At 40.0% G+C, this 26,191-nt stretch overlaps 1 protein-coding gene across 2 annotated transcripts in view; it reads left to right on the forward strand.

The window, feature by feature from the left end:
- RAB31 (RAB31, member RAS oncogene family) overlaps nt 1-26,191 on the forward strand; it is a 61,243-nt gene that overhangs the window by 27,795 nt on the left and 7,257 nt on the right. For both annotated transcript variants that reach the window (XM_005517259.3, XM_088062790.1), the window contains exons 3-6: nt 1,348-1,429; nt 11,507-11,578; nt 13,420-13,526; nt 17,421-17,530. In XM_005517259.3, coding sequence (XP_005517316.1) covers nt 1,348-1,429; nt 11,507-11,578; nt 13,420-13,526; nt 17,421-17,530 — 371 coding nt within the window. The remainder of the gene's footprint in view (nt 1-1,347; nt 1,430-11,506; nt 11,579-13,419; nt 13,527-17,420; nt 17,531-26,191) is intronic.

Raw genomic sequence — 26,191 nt, forward strand, 5'->3', positions numbered from 1 at the left:
AAGGGAAACATGTCATGAATAAAATTACTGGCTGAAGGACACTTGTTTGCAGTGAAGGAATTGATGGCAACTTGAGTGTTTTTTGTTTTGTTTTTTTTTACCTCTAGCGGCCCTTTTCCCTAAGTAGCTGTTGCTAAGTTAAGCCTTCTGCTCAATTTGGAAAACAATTTTCCTCTGTTATTATAATTATGAAAACTAAAGGGATTTTTTTTTTCCACTGAGAGATTAAAATGTGAAGGCTAGCTTCACACAGGTGATAATATTTGTCTGCACAGATAAAGGTTTTTTTCTTCCAAATTATTCAACTATTTCAAATGTATAATCCTTGCAATCAACAGTTGCTGCTGTGGATCTATAAAGTTCCCGTTTTTGAAGCTGTGAAGTGTTGCTTATTGGTTTGAGAAGGGAGTGACAACTGAGAGAACACACCCTAAAAACAACTACAGAAATGTTGCCTTTATTTTCTTTTTCTTCCCTTAGTTAGTACTTTCATAAGCAGTGCAGCATTGTTAAATTTAAGCAATTTGCAGATGGCTGTAAAGGAGAGCTCTGGTTTATCATTCTCAGGAAATGTTTCGTTCAGTCATATGTCATTTGATGTCATTTGGTGCTTTTGTAATGACTGTGCATTGTGATAAGATAGAGATGAAATGCATCTCTATGAGCCAGGAAAAATGTTACCACAACAAAAATGGTTCAGCAGTACCCAGATAGGATGGGGAAAATAGAAATCTGCCGGAGTTTGGCAGTCTCTCCTACCAGCTTTCAAATGGACTGCTGTAATGCAGAAAAAGCCTATAAATTAGTAACCTTCTTTCCTAAAAGAAAAAAACTTTAAAAATATAGACCAACCTCATTTCCTATGGAAAATAAAAGAAACTGGAAAGACTTTTTCATCCCAGTTGAAAGGAGGAACAACTTTCTTGCATTTGTTTACCATGTGCACTCCAGCAGGTGACTTTTCTGTTCCCTGGTGATCTAGTCTCATATGTTGAAGTGAAAAGTGGTGCAGGATGTTGTCTGTTGCCTTTTTCTCAGGCCCGTATCACCAAGAAGATGGAGCTAACAAGCAGCAGAAGCTACGTGTGAATGGCAGGAGCATTTGTGTTCCTGGACCCATGAAAAAATGCCCTCTGAACTTCAGAGGCTTTTTCCTTCTTTTTAAAAAATACATTTATAGGTAGCATATGTTCTATCTGAGAAAAGGGAGACTTCTGCAGGTATTTTATCAAGGTTTTGGAGTTTTCCCCAAATGCAGTCTAATCCAGCAGAACTCACTAAGGTCTCCAGGTTACATATTCAGAGTGCCAGTTATGTTACAAATTTCACTTTCTTCCTTATTTTCAGAGCATCCTTCATGACTAAAACTGTGCCATGTGGGAATGAGCTTCATAAATTTCTGATCTGGGACACAGCTGGTCAGGAACGGGTGAGTATTAGTTTGCAGAATGCTTTTATTATTCTGGTCTCTCTTACTGTGTTGATGTGCTATTCTAAACCTTTCTTCTTCAGAAGACTTCGTAAGTATCAACCTCTTGAATCTTTGCAAGGCTGTGCAATGCAGGTTGTCAGCAGGCACCAAAGTATGTAGGTTCCCTTTCCATGGATGGGGAAAATTCAGAGACAGGCTGAGCATACCACTTACCTAAAAAAACCCCAAACTATGGTGTGAATTGTCAGCCACCTTCCTCAAGACAGCTTGAGCAGTGCCCCAGCAACATCCAGCTCCCCTCTGGTTTCATCAGGTTTGTGTCTGGCAGTTTTCATGGGCATTGGAAAGGCTTTGAGTTGCAGCCCATGGGCTGGGGGTGGTCTGAACTTAGGTGGTGACTCCAGGATTGTCTTGGATTAGAACAGTGAATATGGGCATGGCTTGTGTCTGCTGTTATTATTTAGGAAATTACCACTGCAACCTGAACCACTTTGGTTTTTTGTCTCTAGTGTGTGAATTACTCAGATCATGCAGCTTTCCCTTTGACTTTAAAAAAAAACCAAAAAAACCCCAAACCATAATGGATTTTTGGGCATTAGTTCATCTTAACTGTAAGTCTGGTTGATTTTTTTTTTTTTTAATAGCCTCAGTGGCAGTAGTACACAGTAATAGACTGTGGAGCTGTAGGTTTCTTTTAATATATGCCCATGTTTGTCTTGAGAAATATGAGAGAGATGGAAAAACCTATGCACACTTCTAGAACATCTTCAAACTTGTGAAATATGCACAATGTCTCTTCTTAGGAAATTGTAGCTATGCTCACATTAGGTTGGGATAAAATGGGATGCTTATACAGACTGGGATTCAGTCCTGGTATATCCCACTGTATTCCCCATACCCTGTATGTGAATTGTGGGCAAAGAAGATTTTTGCTCTTAACTGCAGGAAATGCTTGTGCTTTTATTTACAATGCATAGCATGAGGTAAAGTGACCCTGATGAAATATGTTGACTCATAACAATTCAGTAAGTTATTTATCATGGGAAAATGGACCTTGAAAAACATATTTGAAGCCTAATTCCTTCCCTTGAATCTTGTTTGTTCCATTTCTGCATGGTCTGGAGCTGATAACTGACTAATTACTGCAAGAGGTAGCAAAAGTTCAGGTTTCTTTCCCACGGTTTCTGTTTCTTTGCTTATTCTCTCTCTTTTCCCTCCACTGCTCTGCTCTTCATGCTTTTTCTTTTCCTTTTAGCACTTTACACACAAAACTCAGTAGGATTAATACTTATATCAAAAAAACTATTTTCCTACATAGTCTAAGAACTCTCAAAGCCCTTTAAAAGTTGGTGGATAGTAATATCCGTATTTACTGAAACAAGTGATGCCGCATTTGAGCCAAGAAATCTGTGACTGAGCTCTGACTGTTGTACACAAAATCCATCCTTCCCAACTAGTCCCTTATGCTTCCTCTCAATTCTTTTTAACTCATCATTTTTCAAACATCTGCTTTCCTTTTTGTGTGTGTATGTGTGTTTGTCAAACTGTAGTGAGCAGTGAGCACCACAAACTTTGTTAGATTGCATAGAATTTTTTACAGATAAGACATGTTAAATGTTTTCATTAATTAGTAATCATGAATTAGTCCAGGGACCATCTTTATGTTCTGTGTTTCCACAGTGTATTCCCAGTCCTTCAGTAGGACTAGGGAAGTGTAGTGATATAGTAAACAAAGTTCACTGGTGTTGAGTGCAAGCTACAAAGGCAGACAAGTTTCCCAAGGTGAGGTCCATACTGGTCCAGGTCATTCTCTGTCCTATAACATTCCTGTTTTACATTACAGCTGAACATATGATGTTTCTCAATATCTTACTTCAATTAGGGATTTTTGATTGTTTTGTTTTGTGTTACTTCTTCTGTTCTGCAATTCAAGAAGAAATGTCTTCCCTGTTAATTTTTTTCTAACTATTCCCTGAACAACAATGATGACCCAACATTTCCAGCCTATCCCATTGTCTGGGCCTATTGCTGTTTTCACAGTGTACTAATAAATGCCTTCTGAGTGTTGTTTCTGCTTTGAGAATTGTCCTTGCAAATGTTCTTTGCAATTTTTGTTGAGGCTTTGTGTTCCACTGCCGAAGCCTGGCAGTTTTGCCAGTCTGTACTGCTGAGAGCAGTGTTTAGGACTTTCTGCTCTTTCAGCATTGCCTTCATTTGGCTTCACTCTCCTGAATGCAAGGCCAAGCATAGGCTTGTGCTTATTCTGGAGTTGGGATGCCCTGTGCTCCCCCAGCTGAGCCAGCTGTGTCTACATGCTGATGTGGAGCCTTCACAGCAGGAGAGCCCTGGCTGAGGTTTAACTGAGTCCTCACTTATGCCATGGAAGTGGAGCTCAAACCTTAACCGTGGTAGAGCAGGCAGGCAGAAACAACAGTAGTGGTGCTTCTGTTCATGAGTTTGTCCCTTGTAATGAGTTTTCACTTCTCTGTTCATGATTTTCTCTGGGAAACTGCTAGCTTGGAGTCAGTGCTGCAGAGTGACAATGCAGCAGAAAATGGAGATTAAAAGCTTTCCTATCATATCCCTGGTGGGGGTGAATGCTGAGTGTGCTTCTTAGGAGGAGACCCTGGAGAGGGATTTGTGGCTTGTGGTGAAAAATTCACATAGTACACGATTACAAAAGGAGAGAGAGCTTCTTAATCCTTTTATCTTGTTATTTGTTCTTTCCCTTTTTCTTGACTAGAAAGAAACAAACTGGCAGCAGACTTCACAAAATCCCCCTATCTTCTGTGCCTGAGTACTGGTCTCTGTGGACCTGGTGGCTTTGTGTTGGTGTGCTATCCAACAAACTGGCTTTATTTTTTTTCTTATAGTCACTTCCCCTCTACACCAGTATTTCCCAAATGTCACTTTTTCCCCTCCTATCTCACGTTTTCCCCATTAACTTTGAATTGTTGCCACAGTCTTTGGGACTTACATGCCCGACAGTTATGTTGTTATTAGCAAAGATTCCCTCCCCTAAGAAGAGTCTCCTCTTAAGTTAGTTAATGATGTTTTTATTAGCATATATTTTGGTTCATGGTGCCCTAAGTAGCTTCTAATTACAATGCTTTGTTTGAATACCTTGGGTGGCTGCCAGCTTTTCGTTTTGCCAGCTGAGGAATATTGTGGCAAACAGGGAGTCTGAGGCCCATGTTTCTAGAGCAGGAAAATTTATCTCTATCCTTTTTAAATTTACTGTGTTGAACTCTGGGACTTTTAATTTTGTTTAATAGAAGAGGTCTCAATTACTTGAGCCTACTTTAAAGCTTGATAGGAATTATCCTGAGTTGTGAGCTTTTTCTTTTTTTGTTTTTTAACCTTCTCCATTTCCAGGAAAAGACTGACTGATGACATGTCCACAGCTCTTTATAGCTCCCTCTTTTCTGAGTGGCAGTAGTTGTCCTGGTGATTCAGAGACAGTGTCGCAACACCATCTATCAATGACTTGAATTATTTCTGCAGGCAAAATGCAGCCTGAATTTTACTCTGCGGTGCCATAAATGTGGCTCTGATGGTCTCCCACAGCTCAGTCAGAGTGGGGGTGATTTGTTTTGTGTGGTGTGAGGGCCTCTTGCATGCTGCAAATGTTGACAGGTGACTTGGCAGTGTGTGAGAGCACAAGTGGCATTAGAGCTAGCAAGCCAATATGTTATTTTTACTATTTTCAGAGTGAGCATAAAGCATGGTAAATCATTTAAGAGATGCATTGGAATGTGTTTTTTCTTAAGCTTCAGCAAACTTGCAGCACCTGTAGTTTGATAGTGAGTCATGGTTTTGGTATAGTGCCTTTTGCATCCTTTGTTTAATAACTGTAAACTTCAGAAGGGCTAAGCACAGGTCACTTCTGTGATGTTGCAAAAGTTTGTTTTCTGCCTGTTTAAAATACCTTTGAAAGGTTAACCTAATATGTTGAAATTTTTCCTTCTTCAGTTTAAGAATTCTTAGACATTGGAAAAAAATGTTCACTCTTTTATATATACATATATATACTTCAATTTAACTAGCAAAAAAATACCTGTAGATCAGAGATAGATCTTTCCTCGTTTACTCAGCTTGAAAATCCTGAGAATTGGAATTTCAGCCTTCAATCATGTAAGGAAAATTACTCAAGGTTTTAAAATGCTAAATGGCATCTGAAAGTGGCTTTCATGCATAACATTTTTCCCATTTGCTCTTTGCCAGCTGAGAACGTCAGGAATTCTGTATCCCTCCCTGTTAGAGAAGCTTGTGTGTCAGGATAATCTGTTTAATGCTTTTGGGGTTTGCCTTGGCTTCTCTCTGCACCACCACAATTTTCTGTTTGTTGTCAGCCACTGCCTTGAAGGTGGCAGGAGTGGGTCGTGTACTTGGGCAAGTGGTTTTTGGGACAGGACTGAATGGGTTTTATGGGAGTGGCCTGGCAGGGAGGGCCAAGGACAGGAGAAACAGGACTCCCAAAATCACGTGCAGAGGTGTGGGAATGGCCTGCTGAGTGAAGGGACCTGATACGTGTTTAAGAGTCCAGAAAGTGTGAGTGTGTGTAATAGGAAGGGGAAGGAGGTTGCAGGGCAATGGCACTGCCCACACCTGTCAGCAAGTAGCAGAGCCAGAGGCTGTGGCTGTCCTTGCCATTAGTGGCACCCAGATAAAGAGTAAGAGGAAGGATCTCTGACCTTGAGAGGAACAAAGTGGTTTGGGCTTGGCCACTCAAATGCAGCATGTGTTGTCAGAGAGCAGCTTCATAGGAAAGGGAATGAAATTTAGTCAAATGATCGCAGCTGTCAGGAAGTAAAATCTTCTGCTGCTGTGCACCTGCAGGTGCTTGAGAAGACACTGTGTAAGAAAATCGTAGCTGAATTCAAAGTGTGTAACACTTGCTGTGCACTGGTGTGATTCTTCTCAGTCTGTCCACCCTTATCCTTTCCAGCTGTGCTTATGGGCAGAATTATAATCCCTTTGCCGTAAGAGCAGGTGATTTTCTTTACAGTTTAGAATAGTAAAAGCAACCAAATACAGGAGTTAGGTGGTGGTTGTAGTTGTTGTTTTTGCTTTTGCTTTTTTGCCTCTTGACTGTGGAGTTGGGAAGAGGCAGCCCTGCTGCGGCAGTATGCCAGTCCTGGGATATAGCACCACAGGATGGTGCAAAGAGCTGCTGACATGAATTAATGTTCCCTGGTGTGCCTGGCAGATTGAATGAATCCCAACTGTCTTCAGCAGCATTTGTCAGCCTTTATATAAACAAGCAGGAGTGTTAGTTTTTATTTCTGTGTTCATTTGGCCTCTGTTTTGCTTTCTAAATCAACATTACATTAGACAGGGTTAAGAGACTTCCACTACCACAGCTCAGGTGTGATTTATGCTGTGTTCCCTTGATTTTGGTCTTCTGTTCCAAGTATGATGTGACCGTTTTCCTTCTTCCCCATTCTTTACTGGTAGTAAACAGGAAATGTGGCAAGTGTTACCTGTGACCAAATACACCCCTCCATGATGAGATGCATGAAAAGCAGAAAGCAAAATTCTACACTGCTTTTAAATAGGTGGTAAATTTCTTAATGGCTACTTAGTTCTGTCTTTCTGTCCTCTGCAAGGGCAAAACTTCTGTTGACTTCATTGAGATGGCCAGATGAGGACTTGCAGAATCCCAAAATACTCTGGAATCAATGAGACAAACTCTGGTTATGCTCAGCTTGCATTTCCACCGTGTAAGACTGAATTTGCTCTCTGTACTGTGAAGCTCTACAGTTGTAAAGGGCTGGGCATCTTCTAGTGGGACCCTTAGGAAAAAGGGGTTCTGCTTTCAGAGGAAATTTCATAATGCACATGTGGCCTCACTTCTTCTCTTAGTGGCAGAGATGATGAACCACAAGTGCAAAGTGGATGTGTTGGTAGAGGAGCACAAGGAAGAAGATGCTCTGAGCCCAGTCAGCGTCACACCAGCACTCAGGTGACTGTAGGTATGGAGCACTCTGTGTGTCTCTGAGGAGGGGAGTCCTGGAAGTCTGCATGAAGTAATTGATTCTGAGTTTTGGTATGTCTTTGGTACAATATGTATCTTATTTGTATTTTGAGTGGTCCTTTCAGCCTGGCTGTTGGATTGGAAAAAGTACCTACCCCTGCAATTGAGTATGGCACTGTATAGCAACCTCAGCCTAACCAGTTATCAAACTCTCCAAAAGCAAAATGGGGCTAATGAGTGATGCAGTTGGTCAAATAGGCAAACTTTTTTTGGTGGACACTGAATGAGAGTCATGAAACTTCAAAATTCCCACAGTAAGTGAGCTCTAATGGTAGTTTATTCATTATACAGAGATGGGAGGTGTTCCCAGTGCTTAGAAGGTAGAAAGCAGTTGAGATGAAGTTTGGTAGTGTTCAGTACCAAGGTTCTGTATTTTTTGCTCCTAACAAAAATATATGCTGTAAAGTTGTTGGTGAGTTTTTAAATTTTTATTTTTGGGGGAAACAGAGGAGAAAAGCCAGCTCTGAATGTATTCACCAATTAAAGGATGATCATGTGAGTGTGATGCAGCCATGAGAAAAGTGTTAGGGGATGTGCAGTTAAGGCTGTTCAATGTCTATAATGCTGCATAGAAACCTGGTCACCAGCAGTCAGGGAAGATGAACTGAAGCTGGACCAAGCACAAGGAAAGGTGATTAGGCCCTGATTTCTCCCTTTAACATCATCTTCAGAGTAGAAGAGCCTGGTATAGCAGAATAGCAAAGTTAAATCTGCAAGCTTGTCACTCTATATTAATATTTCAGCTGAAGGCAAGTAGTGATCCCTAAATTTTACTAAGTCAAGGTGCAAGCAAATTACAAGTAATTTAGTAATTAGGAATTCAAAATGTTATTAATTGTCAAAGTAATATGATCCCTGTAGCAGTATAATGAAAAAAGAAAACTAATTATTTTGGGCAGAACATTGATCAGCTTTTGAAATGGGTTAGGAGTGTGTTTATTTGTGATGGCGGGAGCTGATGGACATCTCTTTCTAGTCTGTGTTTTTCTGTTGGACCAAGGGGATGTAAGCTGCTGCTGGCTGCAGGAAGGGGTGACATCTGCCAGAGAGCTGCTCTCAGCTGCAGGTTATGGAGGGGCTGACTCCATGGAAAGTTGGGGCTGTAACCTGAGTGTTGGTGTGGCAGAGCTGGGAGTGGCTGCCTGAGCATTTTTAGGTGGTCCTTCTCAAGCAGAGTTGTTCTTATGCCAAATCTCAAACTGCTTCTGTTTCTCCTAATTTTCTTGGGAATTACTGGTTATAGAAATACTGAGCTATAAAATCAAGGTTATAGACATTGTCATTTATAATACAGAAGGTAGTCCCATGAGATTTAATTTTGTGAGCTGTTTTTTAGTGTGTCACTTGTTTTGGGCATCTGTCCCACATTTGGTCCTTGGCAGGTGAAAAATGTGCAGATTAATATTTTGTATCCCTTTAATTAATTTGGTGTGACTCTCTTTTTCCAATTAATTAGGCCAGAAAAATGTTCAAGAGGACTTTGCTTTTGGGCACTGATTTAAAAGAAAAATTAAACATAATTATTTGCATGATATTGGAAAATTCATGTTCAAGAAGCACATTTGTTAAAAGTCTATCATTAAATCATGAAACTCATGCAGTTAAAATTTTTCAGCCCCTCTTGATTCATTCAGTGTTGTGAAGAGCCTTTTCCTGTTTTCTTGTAGAAAACAGTGATTTCTTGTGACTGGGACATAGTGTATTGACGTGTTTGTTTATTAGCCTGTAGAAGAGAATGACAAAGGGCATTTTTTTGTTCGTTTGTTTTAAATTACTTTTATTTTTGCTTTCTGGCCCTAACACTGCAAATATTCTTCAGTGAAACAGCTGTTAAGGGAAGTGTTCTTGTCAGCTGGTCAGAAGAAAAGGGAGAGCAATTCCCAAGATGTTGTACAGGTTATCAGTGTGCTTTCAGGGCCAGTCTTGAAGGAATTTGGAGTATGTGAATTTAACTGCATGGCTCCTGTGAAGCGTGACTGCTGTTATCTGAGAGCTCTTTGTAAATTCATGAATGCTGTGTAATCTAGAATAAAATGTAATCTAGATTAAGACCAAATCAGCATAAGTGTAGGGTATGTATGTTTTTTTCCTGGAGTTTACAGACTGGGAGGGGTGTGCATAAGCCATGAAAGGTTAGATGTACCCTCCACAGTTAAGGTTCCTGGCTTTTGGGCTATTTCAGTACAACACTTATGTTGAGGAGAAGGTCTTGGAAGTTCCTGAAGTTTGTAGGTGACAACTTCTAGTTGCAGGTATTCAGTGAGCCAACCAGGCAAGATGCCCTCCTAGACTTGTTTGTGATTAGGAAGGACTTGGGGATGTGGTAATAGGTGGGATGCCTTGGCCACAGTGATCACGAAACAAGTAATGAGTCCAGTGTTTTCTTTAGATCTCCTGTGCTGTCAACATACTTGAAAAAGCCCTTCTTGTTATCTGAAGTGATGCCTCAAGCTTGTCAGTGTTTAAGAAGCATTTGGACAATGCCCTTGACAAGATGCTTTAACTTTTGGCCAGCCCTGAATTGATCAGGAACTTGATCTAAATTATTGTTGTAGGTCCATTCCAACTGAAATGGTCTGTTCTGTTCTAACATACTGAAAATTTCTGTCATGATTTAGGAGCCTAAAAATTCTGGAGAACATTTATTGCATTAAGCATGCAAGTAACAAAGCTACACACTAAAACCCCAGAAAGCACACATCTACCCAACTCCCTCGGGATCTTGGCTGATGCCATTTCTTCAGACCACGCTTCTTGACTGATTTCTCTTTCTTTTCTCATCCTCTTTCCTGCTGTTTTCTCTTATTAATGAGCTCTCCCACCTGCCTCTCTCCCCAAAACACTTCAGCACTTGACCATCTGTCACTGCTGCTGTGCATCCATACTGTTATAAAAGAAAGCGCCGACCTTGAGCTGGTGTGTGAGATCTGTGATAAATAGCTTACAAACTGGCAAGTGAACCAGCATTGCAAATAAATTGCCTGGTATGTTGTGCGTGAAACAGCAAGAAATGTGGAGGCTGCTAAAAGTCTAAATGCTCAGTCAGTAGGTACAGTTCTGGGAAAAAGATGTGTCCAGTAAATGTGCAGAAGTTTGCAGTGTAACACGTGGTGGATCCGTGCATGTTTGCTGGGCAGTGAGGTTCAGACCCTGCCCTGAAAATGTATTTGATTTAGGCACTGACCTCAGTTATTAGCTGCACCTTAATATGCAGCTTTTGCAGATAACTTCCCCCCCCCGAATTATAAAATGGCTGTGTGAGCATACTGAGACTGAATGCATTTTCCAAGAAAGATTATTTTTGGTTTGTTTGAGACTAAGCTTAGTTGAATCAGCAGAAAGACTTTTACTTCCTTTCTTTAATTGTAATTGTAAGCTGAAATTCTAAATCAGCTGCTTAGTCATTGCTAAATTACAAAAATTATGCTGTTCTTCAGTTGTCATAACAAACTTATTTATTTCTTGGGTTTTTTCCTGAAAGAATGTTTTCCTTGAAACAAAAATCTGAAGAGTAATCAAGAATCTATGTTTTTTGAAATATCTATCATAGTGTAGGATAGGTAAACAAGACAGATGTTCAGATTGTTCTGACAAGTTGATTTTATCCAAGTCATTTGCAATGCTTTATAAAATTCAAACCCAAGCTGAATCCAGTCATTGCTTAGATTTATAATGCAAGACTGTGGTTTTCCAGGGGAAGGGGGTCCCTATGCCATCAGGTTGGGCTTCACAGTGTAGGTGATTTTCCTGTCAAAACTTGTCCTCAGAGTCCATGCCCTGTAATGGAAATGATGCATTGAACCCGTAAGTGCTGGTTTCATAAACTTAGTGGGATGAAGAGCAGCAGGAGATAAAGAAGGTCTGGCTTCTTTGTGTTTAAGGAAAATGAGAGATGGGTGGCCACTGATAAGGTCTGCTCTCTGTGGGATGAAAGAAAGTGGGTGGTCCTGCCATGGCAAATCTTTAAGACCTGGCAAAGCAAGTGATAATTCTGATTTATTAATGATACTTTCTTTTGGGGGTTTATGTTTTAACAGTTTCATTCCTTGGCTCCAATGTACTACCGAGGTTCAGCAGCAGCTGTGATAGTGTATGACATCACCAAACAGGTAAGAGCTTTGGGATGCTTTTTGCCTATGTTAACTCCTGTGTTTGGGCCCGAGTTGGAGTTAAACCCCACAACCACGGGATTTATTTTGTCTGGTGTGTATATGCTTCGGTAGTTTGTGTAGATCTGGGTAGAGGTGTCCAACTTCCTTAAAATATTAAATGAAAAGTTCTGCTTCTGTGTTGTTTCAACTTCATGCAGACAAAAGGTTGGAGACTGCATTTTGTCAACGTTCCTTTGGGCTTCTGCTGGCTAAGTAGACAGGATTAATGTCCTGCAATACCCTCTACCCACCACCACCACCTATGTTCTCTGTGTGGAGTTAAATTTTTACTACAAAAAGCAGCTGTTAGCTTTATCAGCTGAGTAGAAATTGCTTGCATATTACTGGTTTTAAAACTAATTATTTTTATCTAAGCATATAATTTCATGTTTGTATTACAGGTGTCATATCTTAATTTTGAAACTGATAATGAAACCATGGACATTTTGTCTTAATATTATTCACTTGGAATGAAAATGGTATTTTTAGATCCTTAATTCTCTGGTTCATTTCTCAGGCAGAGGAGGAAAGGAGATTGCAGCTGCATGCCTTTTTCTCTCCTTTTGGAAGGTACAGCTGAGTTTGAGGCAGTGCTAATGGCTGGCCAGGAGAGATCACTAGCATTTTATTCCTTTCTTGCCAATTGACTTATTTACTGCAAGGTTGGGAGGGCTGGTTTGGTTCCCCAGTGCATTGCTGTAATGCTCTGTCGCTGATGGTGGTGGTCACTGTTGTGCAGCAGTGCTGTTCTCCACTGCTTATTTGCCAGGTAAAGATGAGGAAGAGTGAATCATGCTGGATTGATACTTTTGATTTAAATACCTTACAGTTGGTCTTGTAATATATTGTAAGAATAAAATTTTGTTTTGCCAGCCTTTCTCCAAGCTTATGTGGAGCAGCTCTCAGGATAAAGAGGGGGAAATAGGAGAGGAAGGTCAATGTGTATTTCACTTTCTGATGCTTAATATTCAGTGTTAATCTTTAAAGCAGAATGGATTTTTTTTCCCAAGTGACTGATGTGGCTCTACCTTTGGTGATACTGATGCAGCTATTGCTGATTTAGACATGACTCTTATGTGCATTTCTGAAGGGGAAAAAATTATTTATAATCTATTTGGAAGCTCACTTTGTCAGTAAAAATTTCAACTATGCATTATAATTAGAATGTCCAGAAAGAAGTGTGATCTTAAAGCTACTACTTCAGTTGTGTAAAGAAATATAAAAATTACTATTAAAAGGTAGGAATCATCAGATAGAACTTGATTTTGGTGCTTGGAGGGAAAAAAGCCCAGTGAATTGTCACCTCTCTTTTCAGTTTTATAATGAGTAAATTGAGGTTAACCAGATCACAGATTTGGAAATGCAGGGAGGTGGATATCACTGTGAAAGTTCTCCTGGATATTACCAAAAATATGACAGTGATTGAGATAGTAAGCTGCTGGACAGAAGTGAAATGAGACAAATTAAGCTCACATTAAGTGAAGGAAATGAGCTACTAGATGAGCTGGGGTAGTTTCTTCATCACTGGAAGTTTAATATTCTGTGCCACATTGGAGCAGGGAGGAGGGGAAGTGGAAAAGAGAGAAACATCCAAGTTCAAGAATTAATTTGAAGAAGTCTTACGGCCTGAAGCTTGAAAAGCAAATTGCATAGATAGACAAATGATCTTCCAGTCTTGTGATCTGTGTAATCATTATTGCATTAATACTGTCAAAGCTGTGCTCTTCTACTTTAAAAAACAGGCAAATACATTGGCAGAGAGCATGCTGGTAGCTTACATTGTTATTTCTCTGATGTAGGATTCATTTCATACTTTGAAAAAATGGGTGAAAGAACTAAAAGAACATGGTCCCGAAAACATTGTAATGGCCATCGCCGGAAACAAATGTGATCTTTCTGATATCAGGTAAAACTTTTTGTTGTTATTTTCATTGCAGTAACTATATTGTTTCTTCCCTTCAGATAACAATTTTGCTTCGTTGTTATGATAGTATATAATTTTGGCCTTCTGCAGTAGAATCAGTGATCCTAGTAATGCACAACCTCAACAACAGCATGACTTGAATTATGTATTTTTTTAACTTCTCTTTTACTGCCCTTCCTCTCTATTTGTACAATCTCTACATCCTTTATCTGCTGAATCATTCGGTATGGAAAAAGGTTCTCTTTTTTTGTTTCTCCCTTCCATTCTGTTAAAAGGTGCAGAATGTTGTAAGTGATGAGCGAAACCAGCAATGTAAAGCTGGGAGGGTGGGCAAAAGGTAAAATATTATCACAGAACTTTTGAGAACTTGTGTTTGCAAGAACTGAAACTGTTTCATAATACTGGATGTAGAAAGTGTATTTTTGGGGGTTTTTTGAAGCATAACTTCAAGTAAAACTTTTGATCCGTGTGTGAAGCAAAGAACCTCCTAGATGAAAGAGGGCCGGGTTGAATCCACACCCCTGCAGAAGAGATGAGATGATGCTGTTTGGAATGAGAGTGAAGCTAGAATCACTCTTCTGCTTGTTAGCTCCATTTTGGATTTGCATTTATCCTTTCAGGAAATGGAAGCACATTCCGCTGTACAGTAGTGATTCGGTTTGTCAGTCCATGACTATTACTACTTCTTGCTTTATCTATGAGTACAAACTCAATGATCATATTTGATGCTTTCCCCTTATGACCTCATAGGCTCTTGTGGTTGTTCAAATATATCCCCATGGGTTTAGTTATCGTTACTAAGGCCCAGATTCACCAGAGCTCTGGGGCATGTGTGTAACTTCAAGAAAGTGCTGCAGTGCTTTATTGAATCAAGGCCTAGGGTTTGAACTGTGTGGGTTTTGTTTTGTTCTCCCCCCTGCCAATGTCAGCCATGAACTAACACAACGCTGCAACTCACTGCTTTCTGTAAATAGTGAACAAGGCCTAATTCTGGGAAACTTCTGGTTTCTGTTGGGCTAAGAATTAGGGACACAGATGTATTGGCATCTCCTACGTGATGTTGCGATATGCTGGTCAACACGGTGAAACTGAATCCTACAAGACAAAAATTTCCAGATACGAAGGAGAAAAAAAGAGGAAAGGATGATTATAAAAATAAAACCAAAAGCCAGTTAGCAGAAATCATGGGTTTTAGTTGACCTGAGAGTCACTTTTAAATTTATTGCATGAGTGTTCCCAGCAATACAGTTGCCAGATTAACTCAAGGGTAATAAGTTTGGAGATGGTGGCAAATGGCAACAATGCAAATGAGTCCATAACTAGCCCTCTTCTTGCTTGCTGTTGCACCAATTGCAGACTTTAAAAAAATCTTGCATCCCAAAAATATTGTGAAAGTACTGGGCTTCCTCAAAGAGCAGCTGTGATCTGTAATCTTCTCACCATATTATTATCAACCACTACCTGTAGTTTACTGATTGCTGATCATCCGATTCTTGCTCCTGTTCAGGCGGTATAGCTCTTTGCACAAATTGTTTTGCTGTGTGAATGGTCCTCATTGTACTCCACGAGTTAATGTCTCTTAATCTTTTTGGTTTTTTATGGGAGAGGACATTTTTTTCTCCTCATAATTATGAAAAGTTTTGGTAATATTTTTGGTGCAGTTGTTCTTTCTGCATCCCCCATTCTTTTTTCTTTCTGAAGTTATCCAGTGATGTCCAGCTAAAGTTATTTTGGTGGAAAAATAGAAGGTAGTCTATCTCATATGTGATATATTTTCACAGTTCTTCCAGAAATCTGATTGTTTATGCAATGCATGCAGCTGTTTGCATTCTCTGTCTGCTTTATGTCTTCAGATTTACTTCAGTAAAAATGGTTTTAGGTGAAACATGTCACCAATTTATCAGGTTGTTTCCAATGAGTAGAAAATACACATGCCTTTAGGCACAGAGAATTTACAAGTAAGATAATGTGAGCACACAGAAGCAAGCTGCTGTTTGTGTGCATTTTTGGCATCTCTGCTTGGTTTTGTAGTGCTTTTGGCAGATGTTTTGCTGGATATCAGAGAGACAGCTGCTTTTAAGACCAATGTGAATAGGTGCAAAAGAGGTCAAGCTGACCTGGTTCAAGTTGGTTTGATTCTGTCATCTCTGTGAGTGTAAGAGATAATGTAAGGAGGAATTAATGTATTTCTCATAATCACTGACCATGTTACTCTCCATGTTTAGCATCTAAAATTTGGTTTTGAGCTGCCAAGATGTATTTGGGACACTTAGGGGTCACACTGCTTTTCCTCAATGTTGTTAATAAGATATCAACGATTCTTGGTGCTCTGTTGAAGTAAATTTCTTCTCCACTTTGAAGGAATTTCTAGAGATAGGCAATTTTGTCAAGTATAAATCGTCATTCTTGTGTAGTACTGTCAACTCTTAGAACTGCTGAATGTTCAGCATACTTCTAAGTAATAGGAATAAGGCTTTCTTCTGATGTGCGCTGTTCTTCTGACAGGTCATTAAAACGTACTTTCAAAGACAGGAGCTGAAACTTCAGTGCTAAAATGTTGTAAGTGTCCATAATACTTTTTTGAGCATTATGGAATGCAATAGTTGTAACAGCAGCCAAGAAGTGTTCACTTCCCTAAAAAAGTGGTTCACCTTCTTAACAAATTGTGTTCACTGGAAATCCTTGGTTAAGAGAATTCAGCAGAATTTCATGCTCAGATCTTCATTCTACGCATCTATAATATTTCCTTATTCTGTAAATTATCTGGACTTCCTTAAATCCTTTGACATGGTCCTTTACAACATCCTTCTCTCTAAACTGGAAAGAGATGGATTCGATGGTTGGCCTGTTTGATGGATAAGGAGTTGATTATCCTGTTGCATCTGGAGGGTAGTGGTCAACAGCTCAGAGTCCTGATGGACACCAGTGGTGTACCTTAGGGATCTGTATTGGGACCAGTGTTATAATGGTCTTCTTCTAATGACACAAATTAAGGGATTGAGTGCACCCTCAGCAGTTTGCTGATGACATCAAGCTTAGTGATATGTCTGACATGCTCATACTGTGAGGAAAGTGTAAGAGGAGTCTCTGGATTGGTATACTGGAGCTGTGGGTGAAGCAGTTGGCACAGATTCTGCTGTTGCTCAAAAATCAGGAAGAGAGGTTTTTACAGACAGCAGTGCACATGGGCAGATCCAGCTCTGAAATCTGGGAGATACAAGGCCAGCATGGGGCTAGCTTGTTTAAAGCAGAGGTCTTTTTGAATGTTGTAAAGTGCATTTGCCATCTTTTGACATATGAAGTATTGGCTGCAAAAAGAGGGTGTTCTGCTGGTGATTTTAAGATGATGTCACTTTGGTGAAATGGCACAGAATGGTGTCTTTCACCAGTGAACTGGCCCTCACAGATTGCTGTTGCTGATGTTCTTGAAGTCAGTGGCTTTCATATTTACTTCAGAATCTCTTGTTTCTTGCTGCTTGCAAAGACCAAGACATACGATACTCTTATCATTTTCATCTGCAACAGTTGTACCCTATCTTGTTTGAACATTTGGCATGTGGAGAGAGCTTTCCTTATCAAAGTCTAATATAAAACACAAACAAATGTGATTTTCTTTAAATGATCTTCCTTTTCTCAAGGTGTGGATTCAACAGCAAGTCACAGAAATCTGCAGATTGATCAATTTTGTGGAAATGTTGATGTATTTGAATAACATCATCTAAATGCCATGTGAAAGAGAGTGCTGTTTTTATGGAGTTGAAGAACATATTAATGCTTTTCTAATCAGGCTGTGTTTGAGGTTGTTTGGGTTTTTTTCTTAAAAATTAACTTTTTTTTTTAATTGGCTTTATTTATAAATGTTATAATTTTTTTAAGGGAGGTTCCTATGAAGGATGCCAAAGAATATGCAGAATCTATAGGTGCAATTGTCGTTGAAACCAGTGCAAAGAATGCTGTTAACATTGAAGAACTTTTTCAAGGAATAAGTAAGTAAATGTTCCCTTTAATTAATTAATTTTGATTTTTTAGAAGTTTTCTGAAAATAGCTGTCTATTTCAGGTCTATAAACTATCTCCCTAAGGACATCAATAAATCCTATGAACCCTGTGGTATGGCTGCTATTTTTTCAGATGTAAACTAAGAACAACTTTGAATACACCAGAGCAAAACACAGTAGATAGTAGATACAGGGTAAGCCTGTTCCTTCTAAATCTGGATATAAATCCTGCCCTGGGCCACATCTGCTGTTTCAGACCAAGCCTGCTGTAGAGGCAATATTGTTGATCTTATCATCATGTTGCTAAAAAACTTAAATGTTGATAAATGCTCCTGGAGTGCATTGGTAAGTACAAGATAGTCACTGCAGTGGAATACATTAAAAAAACCCAAAAAAGATACATTTCTTTCTAGGCCTTCTAAACATGATGAGACTGGCACTTACCATGAGAAGAAGAAAAACTGTCTTGTTCAGTTTGCCTTCCAGGGGTTCCATTGCTGGTCACTGTTTGCAAGTGGGAAGGACCTTGTGGGCTGGAAGGGACCTGGCAAGAACTTGAGTCCAGCTTTCTGCCCAGGCAGACTTGGTAGTGGATTCAGACCAGGTTGCTCAGGCCATTGTCTAGCTGGGTCCCAGAGCAGAGGTTCCACAACTGCCATGCTGGGCAGCTGTTGAAATAGTCCTCACAGTGAGGATCCCCACATCAAGCCAGAGCCTATCCTCATTCAATTTACTCCTTGTCCTGGGTGCATCTCATTGAAGAGCCTGGTTCACCTTCTCAGCAGCCCTTCCCATGGGTACTGACAGGCAGCTTTGTGCCCCACCAAAGCCATTGTGTCTCCAGGCTGAGCTGCCACTATTTCCTCAGCCTCTCCTCACAGGACAAGTCCTCCAGCCCTCACTGCCTTGCAGCCCTCCTCTGAGTTTGTGCCAGCTTGTTAATGTTTTTCTTGTGTTGTGGGCCCCAAAGCAAGTGTGACCCAGCTGGTGTTAGACCACATCTAAAAGCGGATAACTACTTTGCCTAATGTTCTATCTTGGCTCCTGTGACTTGCTGCTGGCTGTCTTTGCTGCTGGCTCATGCTCAGATTGCTTCCCTCAGGTCTTTATTGGGCAGAGCTGGTCCCCAGGCAGCCAGTCCCCATCCTCTCTCATAGCCAGGGGCTCTTCCTTCCCACAAGTAGTGCTTGGCATTTGTCCTTTCTGAAGTATGGAAAGGTTCCTTTTGACCCATATCTGCCTCCAGCCTAAGGCTCTCTGAAGAGCAGCCCTGCCCTGAAGGATACTGAATGCACCTCTGAGTTGGGTGTCATCTGAGGGCTGAATTGGGTTGCCTGATTTTTCATCCTTCAGGCTCTAATAAAAGATATTAAACAAGGTAACTGGCCTGTGGGTAGACACATACTATTAGCCACTGACCTTTGAGTCTGACGTTCCAGCCAGCTACTCACACAGCTAACAGTCTGCCTATCTAGGCTGTAACATCCCAACTTGGATGTACCAGGATGCTGTAGGGAGAATTATCAAAAGTCTTGCCAAAGTCAAGGTAAACAGCATCCAGTGCTCTCCCAGTCATGCTCTCATAGAGGGCAACCAGGATGGCTGGACACAGTTAACCCTCGGTAAGTCCATGCTGACTGGTCCTGGTCAACTTCTTCACCTTCTCCACCGCAGAAGCAGCTTCTCAGAGGATTTGCTCTGTGGTTTTCCCGGGAAGCAGAGTGAGGCTAACCAGCCTGTAGACCCATGGCTTGTTATGTCCCTCTTTGAAGACACTGACCTTTCTCCACAACCTTTCAAAAACAACAGGGATGATAAAGAATGGTGTTGCTCCCTATGCATCCTCAGGCTTGTATGGATTAAGATTTCTCAAGAGCTACATGGTCTGATCATCTTCCATAACTGCTGTTTGCTCCTCTCCCTGAGTCCTCTTCTGGGGTGCAGAGACCTAGGAGACAGCATGTCCAGACACTCAACCTAGTTTCCCTGAAGTTATTTTATTTTATTTTATTTTATTTTATTTTTTATTTTATTTTATTTTTTATTTTATTTTATTTTTTATTTTTTATTTTATTTTATTTTTTTATTTTTTATTTTATTTCTTTATTTTTTAATTTTATTATTTTTTTCACATATTTTTAATCAGCTGATAATCTCTAGCACGCTTTGCCTGCGATGGGGCCTGTTCGGCCTGTTCAACTGTTTGCTGTGCTCACATGGGATGTATTTGAAATGGTTAATGAGAACCAATATTCTTAGAATACACTACCATTGTTTTGTCTCCTTTTAAAAAGGAGGTGTGTGCCACATGGCTGTCTAGAGGAACTGGTTCTTCCCTGTGATAGTTTACTTGTTTGTCTGCATCTGATGGTTGCGGGTGTTCTTGCAGAGGAACACATTCTTGCCACATAATTAAATAATTAGTTTCCATCTTTGATAGGCATTGCTGCAGCTGGCAGTGTGCACCGCCCCTAATAATGAATATAATAGATGAAGAAAATCAGCTAAATTAAGTTTAGTATGAACTAGATACCCAGGCAAGTGCACTTAATTCCACAGGCAATTACTTCTATATATAGAAATATTTGGTCTCAGTGGATCTACTTGTGACCTTATCAAGCACTCAGCAGAGAGAAAGGAGAGAATTGGTAGAGTATGTTTATAGAAATATAGTGAAAACTAAGTGAAAAATGCTTGATTAGCAGTAGAATTAATTAGTGAGATTGTGACTGGACGGAGAGTATTGATAAGTAACCTGATGTTTTACCCCACTTCAGTCTTGGCGCAATTTCCAAAAAAATCTGTCTCTGCCCAAGTTGCATAGCAACATTTCTGCCTTTTCAGAGTATGAAATCCTCCTGTGGCAATGTCTCCTACCTTGTTGGCTAATTTTGTTTGTGTGATGCCCTAAAAGTCATGCTGCAGCTTTAGTTTTGCTTTCATGCTGCCTGAGAGCTCCTGCCCTTCTCCCTGTGCTGCTCATGAAGGGCATGGTGCAGCTCCCTGACCTCTGAACAAGGAAGCAGCAATTTCTGTTTACCTTGGACTTTGCAGGTAGACTGTATGTGTTATCTATTTTATAGTCTAGCTTTGGAAGGATATTACAACATGTGTGGAGAATTAATCTATTAAATCTTCCTTGAAATTGATAGCCCAAGCAGAAGGGGTAGACTTCATTTTATTTTAGCTAAAAAAATTTACCTCCTTCTTGCCTATGCTTTTCATTTCCCAGGGGCATTTTAACATAAAAATTTTTCCTTCTTGAGATGTTTAACAACTGTCTCTTTCCAGAGACAGTGTTGTGAATGGAGTGAAATAATATGATGGAAAAAATGTACTCATAATGATATAAAGAAGGCATAAAGAAAAAAATCTTTTATTGACAGTCAGATGAATCTTGGAAAAATTACAGAGATTATAGAAAGATTGCTTCATTTCTAAGGTTATTATATTACACTGTGCTTAAAGGATTTTTAAAATAAGTTTCTCTCACAATTTGAGGATTTGGCTGCTTAGAGGGAGATCTTCATAACACAGTCTCAACATAAATCTGTCGTCCTTAATTTGTCTCAAGAAAATACAAGATGTGAAAGACTAGAATCAGTAAAAGTTTCTGATTTTCTGAAGATGGGTCAAATTTGGCAGGAGAGGTACTCTGCAGTCACTGTACTTGGGCAAATAAGGCTGAGGAGGCAGACTGAGTGTGAGAGTCAGCAAAGTCAATGTTCTCTTACTTGTTTGCATTGAGCTGAGTAATAGGCAGCAGCTCCTGGGTTCTGTTGTAGCCATGGGATTTCAAATGGTAAGCCACTACACTTAGCCTGGGTTTGCTTGGTAGTGCCTGGCTGAAGGCTTGCTGTGGTTGTGAAATATCATGTGGCTGATTTATGTCTCTGTAAACATGAAACAAGTATTTTTAATACAGTTGTATATTCCTCACTTGAGCTAAATTTTTCTCAATGTCTTTCTCTAAAGGTTTTTGACATAAAAAGTTCATTGTTTCTTTTGTTTGTTCCAGTAGTTTTCTTAATAGCTGAGCTTCTGTAGGAACAAATGTTATTAACTTTTTATTCCCAGTCTTAAAAGAATCATAGGCACAGTGGCTCCTTGTTGCTGTTTGTTTGGCAGCAGCAAAAATGCCAGGAATGTGTTATACAATAGCAGTATAATAAAGTTGTGCCTGTGCAGGGGGTCATACTGGTTCTGTATTGCCCTTTCTTGTTTGTGGAATTTTAGCCCACTGACCTTTGCTTGTGTCTGGCTAGTTTTCAAAGACTAAACAAGTTACCCCATATGTACCATCATTTAGTGGCAATCATACCCTTGCAATTCTCAGACACCTGTTCATTTACCAGCTCAAATAAGCCTTAGTTACCTTATTCAAAGCTGGTACACACCCAGCTGTTTCTCTTCAGCCTGTGTGTGTTGCCTGCTACCTCAGCGTGAAGTTGCCCCAGATATGAAAGAGCAGATTACGTGAAAGCTGCCCTCGGTACGCAGCAGAGCCGAGGCTGTGGCTCCCTGGTTAATTCCAGGCTGCAGCAGGAGATCCGGAGGGGAGCGGACAGTGGGACAAGCAAGCCACTGAAGAATACCTAGCTAAGTGAAACATAAAATAAGCTTGGGCTTAAACGAAACAGTTTTTTATGGCCATGTGCTATTTTCTTTAAGGTCTGGCAAATCATAGGACAACAGAATGGTTTGGGTTGGAAGGGACCTTAAAGATCATCTGGTTCAACTCCTCTGTAGTAGATCAGGTTGCTCAAGCCCCGCTTCAACGAAAGTTGGAGATCAGTGTGCTACCAAAGGGGGCAAGATTGAAGCATTTCAGCATCCTCTGTTGAGGGTGAGAAGGAAGTAGGAAGAACATTATCAGAACACTATAGAGACTGTGCAAAGAGTGGTTAGCATGCTCACTCTTACTGATGCTCGTACTACAAGAAGGAGAGACAGACTGATGCTTAAAATCCTGATAAGAACATTCTTCCTAGATGAGGCTTCCTAATTAGAGCAGTTTCTGTCTTGGGATTCAACCTTTCATGTGGTAAATGCTCAGTTGTAAATGTATGAAGCTATTGATTTTCTGATGCCTTGCCAGAAGCTCATATATTGAATATTTAATGTAACCCAAATACTTGTTTCCTAGAAATACTGGGAGATTAAAAAAACCAAATCAAACTCAATCTCTAGAGTTTACAGTTTAACCAGTTGTATGCTGGACTAACTAAAGAGGAAGGTATGAAATACCTGTGGAATGTGGAAGGAATCCTTTCCTGTAGACATTCAATGTTTGCACTGACTCAGATGGGCTTGGATGGGTGGAATTGCAGATGAACAGTCTTCAAGCTTTGAGAGTTGATGAGTATGGTGGTTTTCATCCTTTTATCTGCTGGTATTTGCAGATATCTCTGAAGTACTTTGAAGGGGTCTATGAAAGATATTTTAAGAAAATAAAATATATTTAGGTTACAAAGAAATTTCACATATGCCAATTTTTAAGGTAGTCAAAACTCATAATTGAATTTTTGTATGGGGTATGAAAGGATGGAATAACATTGTCCAAACTTATATTTGAGATTATGTTCTTTACAGTTTATGTTCCCAGTGTTTCAGGATTAGTTCTCCTATTGCTTTCAGACTAGTGAATGGAGCAAAACTTAATGACCTTTGGGCTATTCCTAAAGTTAAACATATAAGGTACTGGATTTCTCTCCAAGGAGAGCACTTCAACTTAAAACAGTAATAAATAAATAAACTGACACAGCCCAGAGTTAATTGCAGCAGGACCTTGAGTCAAGGTTTGATCTCTTAGTAATTAAGTAATTAGGAATACTGTTGTTTACTTTGATACATGTAAGATTTAAATATTTGTTTGGGTTTTTCTCTGGAGATTTTAATTAAATGAGCAAAATGTAGTTGTATTGCTGCTTTCCCTAGCAAGAACTTGTGTCAGCAATCTATGCTTTTGCTTTATATCAAAGCAAACCAAAGGCTTGATTTTCTTGCATGGTGATGCTGTTAGCTGTGCTATTAAGAGTATGAAAATAATTGCAACTCAATTGTGTATACTTATGCAGTAGATTTTGTTGTAAAATTTACTGTGTTCCCTTGCATGAAAACTTACAAAATGAGTAAACAGTCATCTCTGTCAATTGGGGAAATCTTAACATCAGTATAAGTGGGGTGGGGGGAAGAACTAGAGACAGACTAGTGAGCCAAGCTTTATAATCCATGTGACAAACTTCTAACATACCACTGAAATAGGTTTCAGAGCATGAAAGAATTTTGGGAGATATGAAGTGGGACTGTTTTAAGTCCTACAGGTGCAGAAAACTGCCAAAACTATTAGATCAGATGTGCTTGCTTTGCTCTGCTGTGTCTTCACAGATGGCTGTTCTTTATTAATGAGATTTGCAGGGGATCATCTTGCTGTGATACAGCTGGCAATTTGTGGAGGAGGTTCTGGCCATTGTATAGCTGTTGTACCACTGCTTGAAGAAGTTAACCTTTTCTCAGGTGAGCCATTAGAAAAGCTCACCTGAGCTCTGACAGGTGTCTGGCTGCTGCTCTGGGGCAGAGTGAAATGAATTTGACCTTCCTCCAGCCTCCTAAAAATTATGTTATTTGTGATTTTTAGGAAAATGGAAAGAAAGGCAGAGAAAGCCACTGCACAGGACTCTGATTGCTTCTTATTCTTAGTGTAATTGTTGTGCTAGGTAGCAGTACTCTGCTTCTTGAATGGCCTGAAGTTGTGTTCAGGGTGGTTTAGGTTAGATCCTAGGAAAAGGTTCTTCACCCAGAGAGTGGCTGGGCACTAGAACAGGCTCCCCAGGAAAGTGGTCACAGCACCAGCCTGAGAGAATTCAACAAGCATTTGGACAATGCTCCCAGACACATGGTGTGACTCTTGGGGTATCCTGTGTAGGGCCAGGAGTTTGACTTGATAATTTTTGTGGGTGCCTTCCAACTCAGCATATTCTGTGATTCTGTGAGTCTTTGGGGTTTGACCTCATGATCTGCATATTCCAGCTCAGGTTGATCACTACATATCTGTTTCCACAGTAAATTACTTATCTGTTCAATGCATTGTATTTGTCCCTTTGTCAGCATGGTAACTGTTGCGGTTTTTTTTACTGAGCCTTATTCTCAGCTTTAAGGCTGATCCCATCCTTTCCTTTTATGCAGTCTTTTACAGGTCAGTTTAAAATCTCAAACAAGAGCAAAAAACTCAACTTCAAGCCTGGTTTTTCTGAGCTAGTGAATGTCACAGCTTCCAACTGGAGCATCACATTCAAAAAGGAATAAAGAGAGCAGCTTTTATTACTTTGAGCCTCCTGCTTCCAGCTGCAGCAGAGCAATACCTGTCCATCTTCCTTCAGCTTCTGCTCACTGAGCTGTTACCCAGCCCCTGTTGTCTCTCTTGCTTCTCTGCTCCACTTTACATTTTTCTTCATCCCCATTTTGTTTATCTCTTGTTGCACCCTCCCATTTCCCAATCTCTGCCTCTGTCACTCTTAGAACAGCAACACCCACAGTGCTGATTAATCTCTTAACAAACCTCAGATTCAGTAGCAGAAGGTGGAATTCTTACCAGGCTTTGGAGAAGATTATGACCTTCATCCTGGACTGCCTCAGCCCAACTCAAACATGCCAGAAAGGAGATGCAATTGCTTTAATGCTTTTCATCTGTTAATCTGGATGATTCACTTCAGAACTGTGACAATTTCTGTAACCCTACATTTGAGCAGTCTCTTGTGATGCTTTTTATTTTACACATCAGTGTTTACTGGCATGAGAGAATGGAGGACACCAAGACCTCTTCAGGAATGTGTGGAGGTGGATGGTTACAAACAGTTTTGTTGCACAAAATCTGTGAAATGTGGTCTGAACCTTAGTGAAATGAAATCAATATATATAATCTTATATTTAATAATAGTGCAAAATCAAATTTTAAAATGCAGTCAGCAACTTACTCTGTAGGAATATCAGCAATAGAAACCATATGGTACTTTTATACCATCTCAGTAATATTTTATCCCCAAGTTCCTCATTTCACCAGTTCAGCTGGAAAATTCTTAGATAAATCTGCATGCATTCTCTGTGAATAACTATTTCTTCTGGAATCCTAAAACATACTCGTGATGATCTTTGGCAAGCTAGCAAGTTGTGTCCTGCTCTTCAAAACAGGTTGAAGACTATTTGTAGTCTAGTTTGTCATCTTAAGTTAAGCAAGAGATGAGAACAGGTTATCCTGAGAGGGTTGGATGCCCCATCCCTGGAAGTGTTCAAGGCCAGGTTGAATGGGACCCTGAGCACTCTGATCTAGTGAGTGACATCCCTGCCCATGGCAGGAGTGTTACAACCCCCTTATTTTAAGGTCCCTTCCAACACAAGCCATTCTGTTATTCTAGGAGTTCAATCTCTGATGGTCCTTTTAAGCTGACTCTACGTTTACAAAGCAGTCTTCAGTTTGTAGATAAATTGCCTTAATGTTTTTGTTTCTTCAGCATGAGAATTGCAGGGCTGAATGTCAGAGCACTGCTGCTTCTTTCTGACATAAACTGCATGAAAGAAATAACCTACAGCATTTTTAATTTATGGTATTCAATACCAGGATATCTTTATTACTCTGGAACAGAGACTATGGATG

Source organism: Pseudopodoces humilis, chromosome 1 (assembly GCF_049639895.1).
Source record: "Pseudopodoces humilis isolate 2021_Gansu_Grassland_sample_001 chromosome 1, ASM4963989v1, whole genome shotgun sequence".
Lineage (NCBI taxonomy): Eukaryota > Metazoa > Chordata > Aves > Passeriformes > Paridae > Pseudopodoces > Pseudopodoces humilis.